This window comes from Eleutherodactylus coqui, chromosome 6 (genome assembly GCF_035609145.1).
Source record: "Eleutherodactylus coqui strain aEleCoq1 chromosome 6, aEleCoq1.hap1, whole genome shotgun sequence".
NCBI classification, from domain to species: Eukaryota; Metazoa; Chordata; class Amphibia; order Anura; family Eleutherodactylidae; genus Eleutherodactylus; species Eleutherodactylus coqui.
In genome coordinates, this window is record NC_089842.1 from 180,237,775 (window position 1) to 180,260,337 (window position 22,563).

At 42.2% G+C, this 22,563-nt stretch overlaps 1 protein-coding gene across 3 annotated transcripts in view; it reads right to left on the reverse strand.

The window, feature by feature from the left end:
* The window catches only part of PSEN1 (presenilin 1), a 57,489-nt gene that overhangs the window by 17,554 nt on the left and 17,372 nt on the right, over positions 1-22,563 (reverse strand). For all 3 annotated transcript variants that reach the window (XM_066608362.1, XM_066608361.1, XM_066608364.1), the window contains exons 3-7: positions 22,372-22,492; positions 13,229-13,461; positions 6,646-6,787; positions 2,006-2,073; positions 260-480 (exon numbers count right to left, since the gene is read on the reverse strand). In XM_066608362.1, coding sequence (XP_066464459.1) covers positions 260-480; positions 2,006-2,073; positions 6,646-6,787; positions 13,229-13,461; positions 22,372-22,455 — 748 coding nt within the window. In that variant the 5' untranslated portion in view covers positions 22,456-22,492. The remainder of the gene's footprint in view (positions 1-259; positions 481-2,005; positions 2,074-6,645; positions 6,788-13,228; positions 13,462-22,371; positions 22,493-22,563) is intronic.

Genomic DNA, 22,563 nt, shown 5'->3' on the forward strand with positions numbered 1-22,563 from the left:
ACGGTAAAGATATGGAGCGCAATACACTTTGGCAAACTGTTTACCTTATTGTTTACACTCTATTAAAATCTACTAGGATCTAAACAACACTGTAAATTATATTTGTTCCCTTTAGCTGGATAGCCAGGTGAGTCCAATTCTTTTCTGGAGTGGAACACAGAAACCACATGCAGATACATTACCTAAAGTCAGAACTACACAGTAATAAATGGCAACTATTATGTTGCAGCGTAGAAATAGGTTTTTACAGTACACTCACCATAAACAGATATAACTGCGAGAATAAGCCAGGCTGTCCATTCTGGAAGGTATTTGATAAACACCAAAGCCATCAATGCACTAATCATAATGAGATAGGCCTGCTGTAGGAGGAGGGGTCCCTTCCAGTGAATGCAGATCATACCCACAACTCCAAAATTCCAGATCATCAAGGCGAGGGTGATGTAATCCATGGCAACATTGTAGGTCTTGAATACTTCTCTGGAAAGCAGATGATCAAATATGATGGAATGCAAAAGAGTAGGTTCACTAATCATTTTCAACTGATGTTTGACTGGAGCCAAGATCAACATCACTACACCCACCAAAATGTCATACAAGAGTCCAAGAAGCAACAGTCTGACCAAATATATCCTTGCACTGATTTAGATGTCCCTGGTTCAGCTTGTGATACACCTTCTAAAGACATAAGGGCAGTTTAAAAGGAGCAAAGAGGGAAACTGGCATAACACCGCCATTACGAACCTGTAAAATCTCCTGCTGCTGTAGCGCTCCCTGTTCTGCATTTACTGCGCTGCGGCGATGACATCATGTGGACACGTGACTACTGCAGCCAATCACTAGCCTCAGTGGTGTACAACTAGAAATCGCCAAGATCAGCGATTGGCTGCAACAGTCTTATGTGTTATCATGATAATACTGCAGCACAGTAAACATGAATCGGCAAGTAGTGCTGGAGCAGATTTAGGCCCCTTGACCACGGCTGAGGCGGAACATCGCCAACGATATTCCGCTGTGGGGGAGGACTGACAGGCTCATTGCGGAGAATTGGGGCAAATTGCAGCATGCTGCGATTTAAACCCCATGAGCGGAGAATCGCTACGATTCTACGCTCGTGGACGCTGGCGCTGCGCTTTCCATAGTAATCCTATGGAAAGGTTTACAGAGCGTGATCTGCGGGCATCCTCTGTCCATTTTCGATTGACCCCAAACAACCACTTTACAAGTGACTGAATTAGTGTGGATTTTCAAAATCAGCACCTCTGCTACAGATCTGCAGCATCCTTCACCCCTTCAATTGAAAGGATAAAATCTGCTGCGGATCACTATCAAAAACTGCAACAAAAATTGTAAAAAAGAAGCAGATTGACACATTTTTTGAGATAGAAATAATGAAGAAACTGCTTAATAGAACTTTTTAAAAACTCTACAAGAAGCAACCCAAAGAGACAGTTTTTTTCCCCTTCTATAATGTCATGTAAACAACGGTAGGCCATGTTAATTTTCATGACCACGAGTCAATTAACATAAGGAACTATTTACCAAAAAATATGCAATCATTAAAAAGGATATACCCAGCTTTCACTATTGATGATGAACTATCCTCAGGATAGGTCATCAACAGTTGATCGGTATGGGTCTGGGTAAACCACTCAGGTTCCCAGCCAACCAGCTGTCATCGGTGTTCAGGGCTGGAAGTGCGATAGACAGCTTCACTCCAAATGAAATCAATGCCTCTCATTACACTTCGGGCTCCTCATTGTAGTCTGAGCTTAAGTGTAATAGAACGAATGGTTCCCATTGATTTTATTGGGAGTGATGTCATCTATTGCACTTCTGGCCCCGACCACCGATGACATGTTGCCCTGCTGCATTGACAGCGGGCAGATCAGCGGATCGGCCAATCAACTACTGATGGCCTACCCTCGGGATAGTATAAGCCCGGAATACCTCTTTAATACACGTGACTAAGTAATTTTATAAAAATCGATAATTATGTGCTTACCCCAAGTAGATGAAAGAAAAGAAAAATAGTAGCAACAAGGATGAAATAATAAGCCAGCCATGAATGACCTGCGGAGACAAAAATAGATGTAAGAACTAAGCCATTTTGTATAATGAGAATTGGACTTGGACACATTATAGGAACTGAAGACCTAGAAGAGCGAGCAGGGCAAATGGAGAGTTTCTGAAATATTTGTAAAAATATGGCCATAGTCCAACTGTAACAGGTAATACATTTTAATATGCTCATGAGTGTGTCATCCGTGTTCCAATCAACAGATATTTCATTTAGATAGAAAGATGGGGAGAGCTGATAACATAAGAATGTTCAAGCCACCATTGCAAGGAGTACAGGAAAATTGCAAGTGTGTAGGAATGTAATTACCCCTTTCCAATCCACTGTCTTAGCTTTTCCTACATTCTGATTGAAGCTTGTACAGCTCCAATGTCAGAAGGCGCCTGACAGGGTATTCTTACCGTCTATTGCCAGCCAATCCGTTGTCGAAGCCAATTTGACACACACACACACACACACACACACACACACACACACACACACACTTTTTACCCAGCAGATGGCACCGTTGTATAACAGCAAAAAGAGAAAGCCTTTTAGGAAACCATGAATCCAAAGTTGGATTGAAAAGGGTTAAGGAAGGTCCTAGCAGAACAGCAACTAGATATCTATTTAGTGTCTGTAAATATCACTGGGTATCATAGTCTGCAACATACATAGTACTGTTATTAGAGGAGTATTCCCATCAATGAAGTACCGCTATAAAAGGTATCTGCTTTTAGCTCCTCCCATCAGCTAAAAAAGGACCCATACATTACTATATAAGTGCTATATATCTGCCAGAAGGAGCTGAAAATGGCTCACACCACATGAGCACTAAAGCGTGAAAAAGAAGGTCCTCTTTAAAAAACGCTGTCACTTTTTCTCTCCAAATTATAAGGAAATCAAGGTGGTCAGCAACCCAAATCAATCATATTATGGCATTTCCTAGTAATATACCCCTTTGAAATACCATGTAATACAAACCCTGGTTGTTTCTGTTCCTGCTCTGTACACTGTGACAGCAGCCTGGTGAACAGCCGATTGGCGAAATTCCCAAGCAGCGGATCACCAGAAAATCAGCTATTGATGACTTATCCTGGCGATAGGTCATCTTTTCAGAGTTTGGAAACCCCCTTTAACCCATTAAGGACATGGCCTATTTTGGGCTAAAGGACACAACGATTTTTGCTGGATTTTAATCTCCATTTTTCAAAAGCCATAACTTTATTTCTTGGGTGCGTAAGACTAATGTAAAAAACTTATTAATTTTTTATGATAGCAGGGAGAGAAAACACATCAATTCTGCCAGAGATATTTATTTTATGTTTTTTCATCGTTAATCATGCAGCATAAATGACAATACATTTTTTCTGGGGGTCGATACGATTACAACGATACTAAATTTAGTTTTTTTAGGTTTTTCCACTTTTCTGCATTAAAAACCTTTTTCTTGAAGACTCTAGCTTTTTTTCTAAAAGCGCGGCATTCAAAGTCCTATAACTATTTTTCTATTGATGGAGTTCTGGGAGGGCTTTTTTCTTGCAAAACAAGCTGCGGTTTTTATTAGTACCATTTTGGGGTACATATGGCTTTTTAAAAATCACTTTTATTGTGTTTTTTTGGGAGGCAAAATTGAAGAAAAAAAAAAAAAAGCATTTTGCCCCAGCTTTTTTTGCCGTGCAGGATAAAAAGCGTGTTCAATTTATTTTAAAAAAAGGAAAAGAAAAAAAAAAAAATAATATATATATATATATATATATATATATATATATATATATATATATATATATATATATATATATATATATATATATATATATATATATATATATATATATATATATATATATATATACATACATATATATATATATATACATACATATATACATACATATATACATACATATATACACACACACACACACACACACACACACACATATATACATACATATATACACACACACCCGTTCAAAAGTTTGGGGTCACCCAAACAATTTTGTGTTTTCCATGAAAAGTCACACTTATTCACCACTATGCGTTGTGAAATGAATAGAAAATAGAGTCAAGACATTGACAAGGTTAGAAATAATGATTTGTATTTGAAATAACATTGTTTTTACATCAAACTTTGCTTTCGTCAAAGAATCCTCCTTTTGCAGCAATTACAGCATTGCACACCTTTGACATTCTAGCTGTTAATTTGTTGAGGTAAGCTTGTGAAATTGCACCCCACGCTTCTAGAAGCATCTCCCACAAGTTGGATTGGTTGGATGGGCACTTCTGGCGTACCATACGGTCAAGCTGCTCCCACAACAGCTCAATGGGGTTCAGATCTGGTGACTGCGCTGGCCACTCCATTACCGATAGAATACCAGCTGCCTGCTTCTGCTGTAAATAGTTCTTGCACAATTTGGAGGTGTGTTTAGGGTCATTGTCCTGTTGTAGGATGAAATTGGTTCCAATCAAGCGCTGTCCACTGGGTATGGCATTGCAAAATGGAGTGATAGCCTTCCTTATTCAGAATCCCTTTTACCCTGTACAAATCTCCCACATTACCAGCACCAAAGCAACCCCAGACCATCACATTACCTCCACCATGCTTAACAGATGGCGTCAGGCATTCTTCCAGCATCTTTTCATTTGTTCTGCGTCTCACAAACGTTCTTCTTTGTGATCCAAACACCTCAAACTTGGATTCATCCGTCCACAACACTTTTTTCCAGTCTTCCTCTGTCCAATGTCTGTGTTCTTTTGCCCATCTTAATCTTTTTCTTTTATTGGCCAGTCTCAGATATGGCTTTTTCTTTGCCACTCTGCCCTGAAGCCCAAAATCCCGCAGCCGCCTCTTCACTGTAGATGTTGACACTGGTGTTTTGCGGGTACTATTTAATGAAGATGCCAGTTGGGTACCTGTGAGGCGTCTGTTTCTCAAACTAGAGACTCTAATGTGCTTATCTTCTTGCTTAGTTGTGCAACGCAGCCTCCCACTTCTTTTTCTACTCTGGTTAGAGCCTGTTTGTGCTGTCCTCTGAAGGGAGTAGTACACACCGTTGTAGGAAATCTTCAATTTCTTAGCAATTTCTCGCATGGAATAGCCTTCATTTCTAAGAACAAGAATAGACTGTCGAGTTTCAGATGAAAGTTCTCTTTTTCTGGCCATTTTGAGCGTTTAATTGACCCCACAAATGTGATGCTCCAGAAACTCAATCTGCTCACAGGAAGGTCAGTTTTGTAGCTTCTGTAACGAGCTAGACTGTTTTCAGATGTGTGAACATGATTGCACAAGGGTTTTCTAATCAATTAGCCTTCTGAGCCAATGAGCAAACACATTGTACCATTAGAACACTGGAGTAATAGTTGCTGGAAATGGGCCTCTATACACCTTTGTAGATATTGCACAAAAAAACAGACATTTGCAGCTAGAATAGTCATTTACCACATTAGCAATGTATAGAGTGCATTTGTTTAAAGTTAGGACTAGTTTAAAGTTATCTTCATTGAAAAGTACAGTGCTTTTCCTTCAAAAATAAGGACATTTCAATGTGACCCCAAACTTTTAAACGGTAGTGTATATAAAAAATATATAAACACCATGTGTGTCTCTTTGGGGGACTTTTACCATAGCTGTCGGGCTTTCCGCGATTTCATCGCCCTCCCTCGGTGAACCCTTTACATACCGCAATCTACATACATCACGGCAGGGAAGGGGTTAACAGTGGGGATCGCTGTCCCGATGCACCCTCACTGTTGCAGTGGGAGGCTGGCTATCAGTGACAGCCGGCCTCCCACTGCAGGATAGCGCGGTATCTCTCCTGATCTCGTGCTAGCCACAGAACGAAAGTCTACGCCCTGTTGAGTTAAGTACCACGGAGGCAGGACGTACATTTACACCCTGTGGCGGGGAGGGGGTTAAGCAATTTTCAAGGAGTCAAAACAGTGAGGGTGAACTTAGACACCTTAGTAAAACTGATATAAAGCACAAATCTGTTCCCACAAACCCCAGTTGCATTAGTAAAAGTGTGGATGCCTGCCCAATTTAATGTATCTGGGTCTATTGTACCATCTACCATACTAACACATCCTTGAATTTCTGTACAAAGTCCACTGTTTGCTAATATATGAGGTAGTCACCTGATACAGTATGGAACTAGCAGCATTCTAAAATAAAAAAGGTGAGATTTGAGACTACTGTTACACACCGCAGTTATGCTTCACTTGCATAAGCTTTAATATATTGGCAGAGCAGAGTGTTGAATTTCAGGGGGGTGGTGGAGGGAAAGATTGGGGAGGGGGTGTATATTTACAGCTCCTGGGTCACTAAAGGGTTAAGAGATAAGTCTGGATCTTTTCCTGGCATGCACGTTAAATGAAGACAAAAATTGTGGTGTAAACTACGAAGCATAGAAAACTGTAAATAGCACGCAGCGAATCTCCAAATGTTTCCTATTGAGGTATTTACAACTATGGTATGACTCCTATTGGGTTGTTGCCCTTACTGGTAACAAATAGCAGCAGCATTACTGAATTGCTCATGCAGCAGTTACACAGCATACAGACCACGTCAAACGAATAATCACCTTATAACATCTATACTTGTAGAGTACCACTAGCAGGATGGTCATGACAATTATAACGCTGATCATAATTGCGGTATTGAGGATGGAGTTCAAAGCTCTTTGCCCAACTGTCTCTGTATCTTCTGTGAACGGGGTGTAAATACTGGAAGAAAAGCAAAAATACAGAAAAATGACACATCAATAGACTAGCAAAGATCAACCACACCCAAAAGTCTAGAACCGTTAACTGAGACTACTGTGTAACATTGCAACAAATATACAGCTGCTTATGAGTATACCAAACATGGTTGAAGGGTCAAACATTTAAAGGGGCTGTCCACTTATAAACTAACTTTTTAAAAGTAGATCCAAACAATTTCAAACAATAAAACAAACGGTACTTACCTGTCCTCAGCCCCGGTAATCCAACACTGCAGCCCCATGATTTTCCTGGTCTCTGTTGATAGCTGAAGTCAGGTGACTGCTGCCTGCCAATCACAGGCCACAGAGTCCCCACCCATTCTCCTGGCACCAGAGCTCACATCCTAGGTGCCATGAGGTCAGCAGTTCAGAATGGTGATGTTGCAGCCTCTGACAGTGGATATAAGATGACTGCTGCCTACCAATCAGACTGCAAAAGTTGTGAGGCAGCATCACTGGGCTTAGGACAGGCAAGTATAGTTTGTTTTATGGTTTTGACCCCCCACCCCAGCAGTTTAGGACTAGCTCTGTTAGTTCTGCAGGAAAAGGACATTACAGTTTAGGATGAACAGAGTCCATTCTAATGGTAAATGGCGGCACCTCCAGTTCTATCAGGGCTACCAACATGCCGTTGGTGTTATTTTAAAACTAAGATTCTTGGCTTTAAAAGGACTCAAAAAGCAGGTTAGCAACCCTTACACAACCAGAGATACAGCAGCCTGAAACGAAGTCGGGAATACTGAATTAACTGCTATTTTTCAGTGTGCGCAGCGGAAGGAGGGGAGACCACAGCAATAGACAAGATCTGTAATTCTTCTGTATGCCTCTCTTTCTTGAGAAGGGGTGACATGACTTTTGTTAATGTCATCACCCCCCCCCCCCTTTCCAACCCACATATCAATCAGAAAGCATATTTGCTCTCTGTCACATATGGAGCTTTTCCCAGAAAAGGAATGAAATGAGGACTTGTCCATCTAAAACACTCCTCTATACCTTTTAACCCCATAGATGCTAAAGTCACTACTGATTATGGCATCTAAATGTTTTTACAGAAAAAAGAAAATACCTCTACGCTTAAACAAAGCTTTAAATATTGGGAAAAAATGAAAACAAATCCATACTATAAAATATTACATTTATCATGCATAGAAATTTCCATTCGTTTAAAAAAAAAATAAAAAAAAAATTGAGCATTTCACTTGCCCAAAAAGGGATTTTAAAAAGTGCAAATGAAAAAGGCAAAAAATAAAATAAATTGTCCTTAAACAAAAATAAAAAAATGCCTAAATAAATAATGAAAGCGCTGTGGAATAAGTTGGCGATATACAAATAAAGATTATTATTAATAAAAATGCTCTCATCCTGGAATGTGGTGTCACACAATTTATTTATTTATTTATTTTTAACAAAAAGGGTTTATATTGCACAAAAGTGCTAAAACATAATAAAACCTCTATAAACTGCTGTTGACATAAATTTAATAACTCAGTCTAAAAGGTAACAATATTTATAAGCACACTGAGTGCCATAAAAATAAAAATCACAAAAACAGTGGTAAACTAGCTTTTTTCCTTTACCTCGCAGCAAAAAATAAATAAAAATAAGTTATTCACCAAGTTTTATATGTACTCGAAAAGAGTTCCTACAAAACTAAAATTTGTCCCGCAAAATATACATATCTCACTAAGGGCTTTAAAAATTAATTTGAAAGAAGGTCTTACTGGCAGTGCCTGTGGTCAGAGCGGAGCCCACTGCTCCGAGCCTTGTATAGTGGCCGATGCAGCTCTCACTGAAATCAATAGGAGCTGCTCCTTCAATTACATTACAGCCTATATGGTGGAGAAGAGCAGCTTCTGTGCACTTCACGCACAACTCATTACACAATAAAACCAGACTGGATCTAGTGTTGCCAATTTTTTGGCAAATTATGGTGAAAAAGAAACTGCCAACAAAACCCCTAATATACACTCCTTGTCAAAAAAACACAAAGAAAATAAAAAAAATCCTCTCCCTAGAAGGAGTTGTCAGATGGAATGAAACTTTCCCTATGTGATTGTAACGTTGATATAAGTAATTACATATCAGAGCAAAAGGATCATTAATTACTTAAAACTAAACACTTGAAAAGGAGGCTCTAGTACCCTGTTGTACCACCTCTAGCTTGAATACAAGATGTGATACGGCAGGCATGGAGGCTCTAGTACCCTGTGTACCACCTCTAGCTTGGATACAAGATGTGATATTGGTGGGCATGAAGGCTCTAGTACCCCGTGTACCACCTCTATCTTGGATACAAGATGTGACACGGGCAGGCATGGAGGCTCTAGTACCCTGTGTACCACCTCTAGCTTGGATACAAGATGTGATATTGGTGGGCATGAAGGCTCTAGTACCCCGTGTACCACCTATAGTTTGGATACAAGATGTGATACGGGCAGCATGGAGGCTCTAGTACCCTGTTGTACCGCCTCTAGCTTGAATACAAGATGTGATACGGCAGGCATGGAGGCTCTAGTACCCTGTGTACCACCTCTAGCTTGGATACAAGATGTGATATTGGTGGGCATGAAGGCTCTAGTACCCCGTGTACCACCTCTAGCTTGGATACAAGATGTGACACGGGCAGGCATGGAGGCTCTAGTACCCTGTTGTACCACCTCTAGCTTGGATACAAGATGTGATATTGGTGGGCATGAAGGCTCTAGCACCCCGTGTACCACCTCTAGCTTGGATACAAGATGTGACACGGGCAGGCATGGAGGCTCTAGTACCCTGTGTACCACCTCTAGCTTGGATACAAGATGTGATATTGGTGGGCATGAAGGCTCTAGTACCCCGTGTACCACCTCTAGCTTGGATACAAGATGTGACACGGGCAGGCATGGAGGCTCTAGTACCCTGTTGTACCACCTCTAGCTTGGATACAAGATGTGATATTGGTGGGCATGAAGGCTCTAGCACCCCGTGTACCACCTCTATCTTGGATACAAGATGTGACACGGGCAGGCATGGAGGCTCTAGTACCCTATGTACCACCTCTAGCTTGGATACAAGATGTGATATTGGTGGGCATGAAGGCTCTAGTACCCCGTGTACCACCTATAGTTTGGATACAAGATGTGATACGGGCAGCATGGAGGCTCTAGTACCCTGTTGTACCGCCTCTAGCTTGAATACAAGATGCGATACTGGCAGGCATGGAGGCTCTATTACCCTGTTGTACCGCCTCCAGCTTGGATACAAGATGTGATACAAGTGGGCATGGATGCTCTGGTACCCTGTTGTACAGCCTCTAGCTTAGATACAAGATGAGATACATGCAGGAATAGAGGCATGCAGGTTCTGTATGGTATCCTGCTGCTTATCGCTCCACATGAAATGAATTCACTGTGGTCAGTTAAGGAGGAGAAATTTCTTTAGCAAAAATCATTGGTATGCCCAACATACATTTACAAGCCATGGCACTCGGCTACCTACATAGTGATGCCAGCTCTGGTGAGCACAATATCAGGCCTGGCAATCCCTAATACAAAGGGGGTTTTCCTCTTGTATACTGCAACAATCAGGACTAACCTTGGCACTAAAAGAGTTAACTGCAGAAAGTTGCAGGTGCGAATACAGCTGTAATCCAGTTGGCTATGGTGCCATTACACAAGCTGCTGCTGCTTGCAATCGTGTTTCCCAGCGATTGTCGCTATTACGGTACCTGAGCATTAACGGCGCTCGTGTACTAGCGCCCTTACAGTACTAGAATGATCACTTTACGTTTACAGTATATTTCGGTGTGGTAAATGCCTCGGCCTGGACATATTGGGGTTCTTCACTGATAAAATCTAGGGGTTCTAGTGTTACTCCTATTAACACATTATGTTAAACCAACGCGAAGGAAGGGAATACTTTATTTTTTTAGGTATTAAAAAGATTGTATAACACTAGGATTTGCCATCACTTTATCATCAGTGGCGGTCCGACATCTGGGACTCCCAACGATCCTGCGTATAAAGACACTGCAGCACTGATTTGGTACAGAGTCTCCATTTTTCCCTGCATAATGGAACCCAGTCCAACTAAATGGGTCCAGCTGCAGTCCCCTGCACAGCCATATGGCCAGGAGTGCCACTGTGCAGTGAATACTTAAAAAAAGTAAATTAAGTATTGCAGCCCTCTTTATCCTCAGGATCCATGGCATCCCAGAGGTGGACCCCCACTAATCAAACTGCTGGCATATCCTAGAGAGATGCGGTCTGTTTACAAGATGGAAATAATCCATTCCATAAAATCTGAGCATCAGTGACATCTAGTGGCAAAAGTGAGCACTGCATGTATTTCACACAGCACAAAAGGAGGACTACATGTATTTCAAAATACACATGGATAAAACATCTGTAAATTTGCTAATGTAACTTCGCTGACAGAAATGAACACTGTAGTCTGTCACTGGGCTCCAAACACAACTAAAGGGAGTATCACTTCCATGCATCTGTCCTTTAGTTGGGAACCTTTTGATCGTTTGTTAGTAAAAATATCTTTAAAAAAACACTTTGGACAAAACTCTTACACTGTTATTCACTGCTCCCTCACGTCCTACACCAATAACAGGAAGTTTACATGGTGTATTATGCCGTAGGCATATCATGCTGTCAGTTTTGCCTGCAATGTTCCTTTAATGAACTGCAGGGAAAGCGGTTTCCTAAAAGTTGAGCCCAAATAAATCCAAACTGGGGTATTTTTTTTAGGTAATCTAAAGAAATATATATTAACTTATTTTAGGGAAAGCTATCACAGGATCATTAACTTCTGCTGTGAAGAACCCAGCTCTGTAACTTGCCCCCTGCAGGCTGTGTATTCTGCACTTTTCTTCCGTCTACCAGATCACACGCCAAGCACTCTGACAACGCTCTGAATCCTGCAGTTTACCACAGAACCAGAGCGCGTTCACAAGTTACCGAGTTGCTGTAGATATTGGTGCAGATCTGCTGAGGATTTAACACCTTCAACTTGAATTTGATTGAAAAGGGTAAAATCTGCTGCAAATTCGCTAAAAACAAATCTGCAGCAACTAAGCGCTGTGTGAACACACCCTTAGATATGAATAGTTTTATTCAAATGTATTGCTTCCTGTAGGTGCTGATTAAACTGCAATAAACTAAAGCACCTTGCAAACAAAAGTATGAGGAGAATTAAAAGGTGGTGTTCAACATTCAGTTCTTAAAACATGATTCTCCCACCAAGCGCTTATGCCCATGAACATATCGGAACACCACTGCAGCTCTCCCTGCAGAGTTTGTCAACAATGGCACTGCCAGCAGAGACTGCGTATGCCTGCAAGTGCACTGCGAATGCCTGCGTATCACACGGTCATGCAGTAAAAAAAAAAAAAAAGAAGCTACATAGAATTTTTTTTACAAAGTACAAATGGGATTTTTGAAAAATCCCATGCAAACGAACGTGATGTATGTTCAGTACAAGCTTCAGATACCGTCTGAATACTAAGGTCTCGTTCACGAGGTAGAATTTCACCATGGATTTGGGAACATACTATGCACCCAAATCTGCATCATTTTACCATTCTGTTGAATTCTATGAAAGTCTGTACCCCAGTTTATACAGCACAGGTTTTTCTGTACACGGAAATTGACAATGTGAAAAAAAAAAAAAAAATGGACAAGTCAATTCTCGGCACAAAACAGCGTTTGGCAGTGACATCCGAATCCAACTGAAAATGCAGACCAGAACTCGGAGGCTCAGCCGCAGATCCACACAGAAAAAATAAATACAACGTGGATTTACAGTTCATAACCTGTGTCAACGCCCTCACACTGCTGGTTGCAGAGAAAACTGCAACAACTGCAACGCTAAGCTTCTTAGGTTATTCCAAAACATCTTCAATAAGGTAGCCTGCACATGGCCAGGTCAGATCCGACATGCGGGATTCGACCCTGTGCTCAGCTGGTGACTCCCAAGTACCTGTCCGCCATCCTCTTTACTGTGCTGCAGATGTGCTGGCCAGTGAGCATGCGCAGTACAGATAATGCTGCGCCATCGCTAGGCGATGCTGCTCCAGCGACCTTTCCGCAAGGATGATTGCAGAATTGCTGCGGGACAGACTGCTTTCGCTGACTTTAACGGAAGGTGTTTGAGCGGCCTCCGCACAGAATTGCAGAATGCTGCAATTTCTCCTCCGCGAGCGGAGAATCACAATCAACTTCCGCTTGTGTAATGAAATTGCGTTTTTACATAGCACGCTATCGGTGGTATTTGCTACAAAATCCAGAGGTGGACGCACCGGATATCGCAATGTAAATCCGCCCGTGTGCAGGCGGCTTAGGAAAAAATAAATAAAAATCACCACTGAGCTAAGACTGCAGTACAATAAAGTCTAGAGAAACCAATCCATACTCACAGCTGTCCATCCTTCCTTGTGTAAAAGCTGACAGACTTTATTGTAGCTACAACGACCACCATGCAGAGTGTCACCGGCACAAAGAGCATAATGACGTGCTTGGCTCCATATCTCAGTGTGAGCTCCTCGTCTTCCTCCTCGTCCTGCTCCAGGACTTGCTGCGAGCTGCTTTGCGTCTGTCCGTTGCTCTGAGATTCTGCACGCTCATTATTTCTCCGCTCACTGTTGTCATTCTGCAAGACCAAAATTTATATTAGAAATAGAAGCAAGGCGCAAAACTTTGGCGTTTGTAAACGTGCTTCATTTACAATACATGACCACCTCGTGTAACTCGTGATCGAGGCTCTGGTCACACATCCACTTATAGTTTCACTTCTTCTATTTAGGTCATGGAACAGAATGACAAAAATAACCCAGCAGGTCAGATCTGTCAAATGATGGAAACCAGCGTCGCCTGACGGAATTCATCAACAATAATAGTTTATTTCCAGAAACTGGACGGCATGCCAAAATTCACGACGGGAGGCCAGGACAGAGATGTGAACACAGCCTTATTTTGGTCATTGGTTCTGGGATTAAAAATCTGTGATTTGCGCAATCTTTCCCTAGTCCATTATCAGAAAGATTTGCAGCTTTATCTGTGTAGTGTATAGAACACGGCATAAGATCCACCTCCTATTACCGGCTCAGGAATAAGGCCGCTCTCACAAATGCGCTTTTTATCATGGAGTTTTGACCGTCGCGACAATCACAGTACAATGCTCCCAATAGAGCCTCATAGACCTGCGCTCGAACGCAGCATTATCCAGCGCGGTTTCCTTTTTAACGCACCTCATCACCCATCGCAATGTGATGCATTAATATACGCTGTTGACTGCAGTAATCTGCATTAGAAAACGCTGATAAAAATCGCGGTAAAATGCAGCGTTTTACTGACGCCAGGTTTAAGAGTGGCTCAATTAGAAAGGCATCCTGAACAAGGGAAAAAAAGCAGGATACAAGTCATATAATGGCCAGACGGGTCATTCCTCCAATGAGAAATCTACATAAATGTGTCTAAAGGTCAATCTGATTGAAATATTCAGAAAAGGAGCAATATACGAACGCAGTTGTCGAATAACACGAATGGTAATAGATCCAGTAACAATTTAGAATGATTTTGCATACAGAACATGGAATCTGAATGTAAGGCAAGTGAAATTATTTCACCATGTACAACCACATGAATTAGTCCTGGGCAGACGACTAACAGACCCGAGGATTAGGATACTTGCGGTTGTCTCTAGTATTTCATAACATCCTCCAGAGAGGAGGAGAACCAACAGCTAAATCACCAGAGCATGAGCTGCGGAGATGGGGAAGTGGACTTATGATTTGTGATATCCTGTAAAACAGTCTATAACGGGAGGAAATAGTGAGCAAACATTAAGAAATGACGGTTATTTTCACTAACCACAAGTTGCCACTTAGCTATGCTCAAAACTGAGAGATGTTCTTCACTACTTGAAATATGTGGAAGAGGACGCCCAATATGGCATTTTAAATGACGGCTATGTTGTACAGCTGAAGACCAGAGAGGCAGGATTACACCGCTTTTGGTATGGAAATCTTATTCTTTGCAAAAAAAAAAAAAAAAAAAGACTGTGGCCCATTCTGTCTTCAGAAGCACAATATAAATGGTCACTCAGTCACTATCCAACTCCTCGGGACACAGATAGGATTCTGATAATATTCAGACCAACGCAGAAGTGACCTACTGTGCCTACTGGGCCCATGGGAATACATAGAAGTGTTAGTCTTTATTTTTATGTATGAATGGAATGGTCACATATATAAATATTCGACGCTGCCCCTTTTTGTAAGGTTATAGTAAGAAACAATGTGCACTTTCAACAGCCGTCTACAAAACTGTTCCTCCAACCCCTCATACAGACCCTGCTCGGCAAACATTCATGTGTTCTGAATGGGGAGTGGTGAATAAACCACTGCTAGATAGGCTGGTGGGATATCTCCCCTCAGAACAAAACGATGGGGTGTTAAAACTCAATATGCTAATGCCCACACCCCAACCCTCATCCAGGGGACGATCAGTATAAATAAGGAAGAGTTTTTATTCGTTAACTAAACACTAGAACAAAATTTGAGATTAGTTAGGAGGAAGATCAGAAGCAATGTCAGAAATTATTTTACTGGTAGAGTAGTAGATGCTTGGAACAAACTTCCAGCAGACGTGGTTGGAAAACGATCTCTAAGTAAACATAAGCAGTTATCCATCTATCCAGGAAGAGATAGAAAAGAGTTAACATAAGGACAGACTAGATGGCCCATGTGGTCTTTATCTGCAGTCAACTTCTATATTTTTATGTGCGAGAGCCATTACAGGTATAACCCTTAATCTATTGTAAATATATAAGCTGGGTTCACACGGAGCGGATTTGCCGCGGCAAATCCACATGCAGCCGCTATTCCCTGGATTAGCCAGCCATGTGTATGAGATTTCTCAGAAATCTCGTCCACATGGGACGGCAAATCTGCTGCGGCCAAGCCGGCAGAGGCCGCCGCTGCAGCACGGATTTGCCGACCACAGCATGTCCATTTTTTTTTCCGGCTGCGGCCGCGCTCTCCTTTATGGGAGCACCGTCCAAAGCGGAAGAGTGAGCGGCCGGGCCACTTTAAAGGTGCCGCAGGTTTTGCAGTGGCGGTTCTACCGGCGGAAATCTCTAGGTTTTTCGCTGCGTCCAAACCGCGAGATTTCCGCCGAGAATTCGCCCTGTGAGAACCCAGCCTAACAGTGGTGGATCAGAGGGATAACAAAGGAACCTCAGACTAAGGGCTCATGCCCATGAGCGTTGCAAGATACGCCCATGGATTTAAGCCATGGGAGTATTGCGTTGAAAACCCTCTAGTGATTGAGGATTTCCGCTGTCTCCATTAATACTGTATCAATGAAGACATCCCGCTGCGGAAATCCACGGTGAAATAGAACATGCCACATTTTTTTCCCTGCTGCAGAATTCTGTATGTGAGCACTGGGAGACAGAAAGCCATTAGGTTCAATAGAAAAGAATAGCTGCGGAATTCCGCTGTAGGAAACGCAGCAGAAATCCATGCGTGCGTATAAGCCCTTAGTGCACTCAGACACACCATGTGAAAATGCAGTGCTTGAAACGCGGCCTTTTAACAAACGTGTTCAAAAGCGTTTAACATACAACATCATTACAGTGGGTTGATGAGGTGTGTTAAAAAGTGCTAAAAACACACTAACAGAGCAGACAGCGTTCAAACGCTAGTCTGCGGAGACCCATTGAAATCAATGGAGGCGTTTAAGAGCATTCAAAGCGGCGTTTGAAAGGCTGTTGTAAAAAGCGTGTGCAAGAGTGGCCTTATACTGCAGATGACACACGGACTCACCATCTGCTACATATCCCAACTAGCACAATACTACACGCCGTTAGCGGAGACACGCTTCTTCTGATACAGCGACTTATGGAACGTTTCCTTCACCTTGCTGTTCAAAACAGACATGAGTGCGTCACCTATGGCGTCCACCTAAGGCTCCTTTCTAATCCTAATGATCCATCAGCTATCATTTTTTAATAGACAGGATGCAGTTTTGGCCCATACTGGTGATCTTATGGAGAAGGAACATAAGTCTGCTGAGCCGGCATGCACAAATAGCAATGCTAGTAGGAAATTACAGTATTTGGAAATTGTACATGTTCTCGTATTCCTTCTGTTGTGTTAATAAGCAAGATTTTTTATTTTATTTTTTTTAAACCAAAACAGCAACTTTTGCAGCACCATGTGAAGGATTGTTCTGAGTAGGTACAACTTGCACAAAATCTGATAATTGTTAAGAAAATGATTAATATTGCTGAATCATTCACAAATCCGTATGAACTACTCATATTGGTAAATTAGAGGAGAACGCTAGGGTTATGAAGCTTTAAAGAAATGCACCTTACAACAAGCAAATAGTTACTAGTTTATCCCATACGGATATTCAGATGTATAAAATGCTTAATATCGACAATATAATAAAACTTGAGCTTTTCAATCAGTACAGTAAACCAGATGTTTGATGAGACCATTTCAGAACACTTCCAACCACAGATAAGTAAGGTGTATTGGTTGCAGTAGATAATGAATGCTATACTTTGTTATCCTGTAGTGGATTACTAGAAGTTCTCAAATGCAGATGTTTGTTCTGCGGGTATGCTGCTGGTTTCCATAAACCTATGGACTTATTAAATATGATTTTGCACAGATTTTCCTGAAGATGGTACAACTGGCAGCAAAACCTAGTTCGGTTTGGTGATACTTTACAGAAATAAAGGACTTTGCATCATTGTGCTGCAAGCACATAATGTACCAGTGTATGGAATATACAGTGTGTAGATACGGTACACATGCAGTTTTCTGTATGAATCAGTACATTGGGCATAATTATTAAAATTGTGAATTTTTTTTTCCTGCATTTAGTTACAATTGTGCCGAAGTACACCAACTGTCTTGCATGGCAATGTGTTTGTCAAAGCCAGTAAGAGCCAGTTTCTCACAGACTGTCCCCAAATGGAACAGGTGATTCTTATTTCCCTGACAATGTAACAGAAAGATAAGATGAGTTAGATTTTCTTAAAGAAAACAAGAATTTGTACTGTTCAACTGCCTATTAGAAATTCATACAAAAAAATATATATATATGTGCCAAGTACTTGCTGACTGTATAATGCAGGTGTTTTATAAAGTATTGTGTATGCATAAAAGAAGAATGCAGTATGTATCCCCCAATACTCACAGGCCGGAGCACAAGTAGGGGTACAGACTCCTCGTCCGCCGACATACCTGTACATGTGGTTTGTGAGGAAGTCAGAGCCAGGCTGTAGTGCAGCAGACCCAGCCTCCCATATCAGAGCAGGCTGGGATATTGCTCACTAGTTATGTATTAACCACAGCACTGGCCTCCTAAATGTACACGTTAGGAGATGGAAGGAGAAGTAACTGCTACATGACAGTCAGTAAGGAGGCTTTACACCCATGTTAGGGCTGAGATCAGGGTTTCCGTCTCCCAGCAGACTGCGTTTTTGTTCAAGTCAAAATAAAAACTGAAGCAAAAAAAGAAACTGAAGCAAACTGAAAGCCTTCAATTTTTTTATTTAAAAAAAACACACTGAATTCAATGACTTTCAGTTTTACAACCTCTAAAAACTGAGAGACAACAGAAACCCTGAACTGAGCCCCAAAATGGGTGTGAAATCACCCATACATCATCAGTCATTAATATCTTCATATTTAAAATTAGTACGTTTAGGCTAAAACAAATTACAGGAATAGATTCCCTTTTTGTCGTGGATGTTTTGACATAATTTGTATAGTCTGATTACAGAGTGGCTATGGGTACTGGTGTATCTTGATGCCACCGGAAGCTAGGGGTGTGACAGCTGTCACCAGTAGTGAACACCCCTGTCACACCCCTAGCTCCGGACTGGGAGACAAGATACAGCAGCAAGGACATGGGGAACTTCAAGGGCACGCCCCCCTGGTATCCCACATCCTAGTGAAAAGGGCCTGGCAGGTGAAACTATATCCCCTGCTCATACCTACATGACCATTGCAGGTCACATATGTCCCCACACTCACAGCTGTCCTCCCCTTCCTCCTGTGTCCGCTGTCACTGTGCATGTCCCCGCGCTCACAGCTCTCCTCCGCTCTGCTTCCCCCTGCACTCACAGCTATCCTCCGCTTTAAAGCTAAAACTGTCACCTGCAGATGGCCACACGCCAGGGGAACTGTGATTAGCGGAGCCAAGCAGCAAGGCAGGAGCCCAGGCAGAACAGCGGCATGTCACAGACAAGGGGGGTGAGTGGGCGCAGCAGCAAGAGGTCCAAGGTTCTGCAGTGCTGACTGAAGCAGGCAGAGGGCCAGGGGTCTGGATGGCAGCAGCGGCAGGGATCTGCAGCGGTCGCCCGTGCGGGAGTTATGGCAGGACCGCCGACGGCAGCAGCAAGAGGTCCAGGGGTCTGTGGACACCACCAGCAAAAGCTCCGGGGGATGTGCAGCAGCCGCTCGGGGGGTGAGTGATGACAGTAGTGCCTAAAGGACAAGCAAGAGGGCCGGGGCAGGGAGACTGACCACAGCCAATCACAAGCTGGGGGCATCACCTACTGTCAAGGCTGCTGTATTATGTCCCCATCCTGAACTTCCAATGGTGACATAATACACCAGTACCGTGGCTATGGAGAGGGTTTAGGTTGGAATGGGCAGTGTTTTTCTTTTGGGTTTAAAAAAAAAAAAAAAAAAAAATGCTATTTTAATTTAGTAATTCTTTCTTACTTAATGTTGTAACTTTTTGTTTTGTTTTAACATATATGTCCCCCATAACACCATATAAAACCTCTAGGGGCCGTTAATAATGTCTTTAAATTTCACAGTTTTCCACTGTAGCCAAGGCATCCATAAAACTCCCAGTTATAGGAAAAAACTTCCTACTAGTGTGAAGTAGTCGCTGGGAAAACTAATCTGGGTCTGGTAAGCTTTGTCATGTCTGGCGGCATCTGACAATCACACGATTGGCAGGTCCAATAGAGAAGAAATCACTGCGCTTAGTCTATTCTATACATATCACTCATTTAAGGCTACGTAGACTTGAAATGAGGGCAGAAGGCGTTATAAAACTGATTGTTTTCTCCTCCGGGTTCTCAGCTGACAGCCAAGAACCCGACCTACTCCTGCTAAATTTCAGGGGCAGGAGCTTTAAACCAGGGCTGTATTTTTACTGTCTGAGAGTCTCACATCTGAGAAGCCACCAATCCTGATAACATGACTAGGGAGGGAATACAAATACGCTTTATTTCAACAAGAGCGGTAGAAACTGCCGAGTACAAGGGTTTGGCAATTTACTGCACACCCATTGAAATGAATGTGCGCAGTGGTGTGCATGCATATCCTCCGCTCCATTCATGCAGGATCCTCTGAGGGTCTAGTTCTTGGCATCAGTGGGGTCCCAGCTTCTGACCTCCCATAGATGACAAAGTTATCCCCATGTGCATAGAGGAGAACTTAATAGCTTGGCACACTTTAAAAGGTGTTAAACCTAGCTCTTACTTTATTCCCTATATTCAGGATATGAAAACCGCTTCTGATAAGTGGGGTCTGACTGCTGCTGACAAAATGGTAATTATGCTTTTAACATACAGACAGTCCCCTACTTATCAATAGGTTCCGTTCCAGGAGCCTGTTTGTAAGTGCATTTGTTTGTATGTCAGAACCGGGGTGTGTATGGAGGGGGATTGATCCCGTTCAACAAAACGCGGGTGCCAGCTGTTTCTTACAGCCTGACCCCCACCTGCAACATCTCCGATGAGCCGCGCCACGCTTCGGAGCGGGTAACGATTTAAATGCTGCTATTAGAATTGATGTTCGGGGGGCCCACACTGCCCCCACGACAAGATTGTGGGTTGCTATGGCAGTTGGGGGCCTTCAGAAAGGCCCCAGGGCTGTCATTGCAGAGTGCCTATGGCGGGCCTTGATAGAATTCCTGTCTAACTGTGGACAATTTTGTTCGTATGTAGTTTGTAAATTGAACGTTCGGGGAAGTAGGGGACTATCTGTAAACACAATTTACTTTAAACACCGATATTTTCATATTGTTCTGCGCTCTTATACACAATTATCATATCACCACAAGGCATTTCTATGCGGTAAGATGCATGTAAATGTACATTATAACTTTTTCACTTGATATTGCATGTAAGAACAAGTTACTCTCCTGCCTTTGTGTATTTAAATGAAAAGCCTAGCCCTAAATGATCTGCTGCACTTACTGGAATACTCTGACCTTTCACCGCAGTAACCGCATCTTGTACAGCAGGATCAACGCATTTACTTGGGATGGTCCACCTGCCTCGCTCACCCAATTGCCTGTCACACTCTGGAGATCCCCTCTGTGTATTGAAGACAGTTCTATGCAGTGCAGCTGTCTGTCTGATACTTATCAGGCACCATCTTAAAAGTGAGAACTTTTATTTTCATATTCAAATCTATCTGATGATGCATCAGCATGGCTTTAGCTGGAGGCTATACCATTCTGCATACTGGGGGAGAGGAGTTTAATTATGATTATATTCCATATTCACCTAAAAAAGCTACAGACTATAATTATACAGTCAGGGAAATGACCTGTGACGTCCTCTATTACAACTGTGTGACAAGAGGTGTGTGATCATCATCAGTAACTGATAGGAGTGTCTGCGTACCCCTCTAGGCAGTTACTATGGTAGGATTCAGGCAATGAAAACATAACCCCAAGTAGATTTGAGCAGTCAGAATTGAGATCACGTGACCATCTGAAGAGAGAAAAAAAAGGGAGGCCAGGAGCTTCAGAAAGAAAGGAATAACTAAAGGTAATAGTAGCTCACTTACATATACTGGGGGCATAGCAATATAATGAAAAGAAAATAAATCCAAATCACTGGAGTGGCCCTTTAACTGCTGAGGGCCCATCCTCAGGATAGGTCATCAGTAGTTGAGAGAACAACCCCCTTTACAAGGTGCTAATCTGCAGTACCACACAGTCACACAGACTTGGACGGCATCATGTTGGTTAATGGTGGAGGGGCCACAACACTCCAGCAAGTGTTGAGTTCCCTTTATTTTACTGATCTGTGTTGCACTTCCTAGAGTTCAGATATGATCACACATCAATGGTCCAGAATACCTCTTTACTACAGTTAAATTAGATTAGGCTGGGCTCAGATGGCCATAATTCGTGGTGTGGCATGCAGCAAGTATGCAATTACACTGTGTACTTGCTGCTAGATGCCCAATGCCATGTACTATCTTTGTGTGAATGCGCATGTAAAATTCAACAATATAGAACATGCTACAATTTTTTCTTGTGTGCGTTTTTTTCATGCAATTTGTATGAGTGGCAACATGGCCGCCTATGGGAGACTGGTATAGCGTATTACCAATGTAAAACACGCTATACAGACTCAGTCGTGTGAGCCTAGCCTTACTGCAGTAGTTTGGAATACATTAAACTACATTTTTCCTAGAAAGTGAGAGAGGAGACCCAACATAATAAGTGTAAATATTTACAGTAAATACAAATATATTGAAATTAATAAGTCAAAAACCGATACCATGGTTGCCGTGTGACTGTCAGCAAAGTCTTCGGGCACCTGTCCCTGCTGCAGCTGAGTAAGTGATGCCGATAATTCAGTCATCTGGGCAAAGAGGTTCTATTCAAAATTTGGAGTAAATCTGTGAAACAAAACACACAGAGAAGTTACATGGGACCCAATAAAAAGCCCAAACATATCCATAACGTTGCA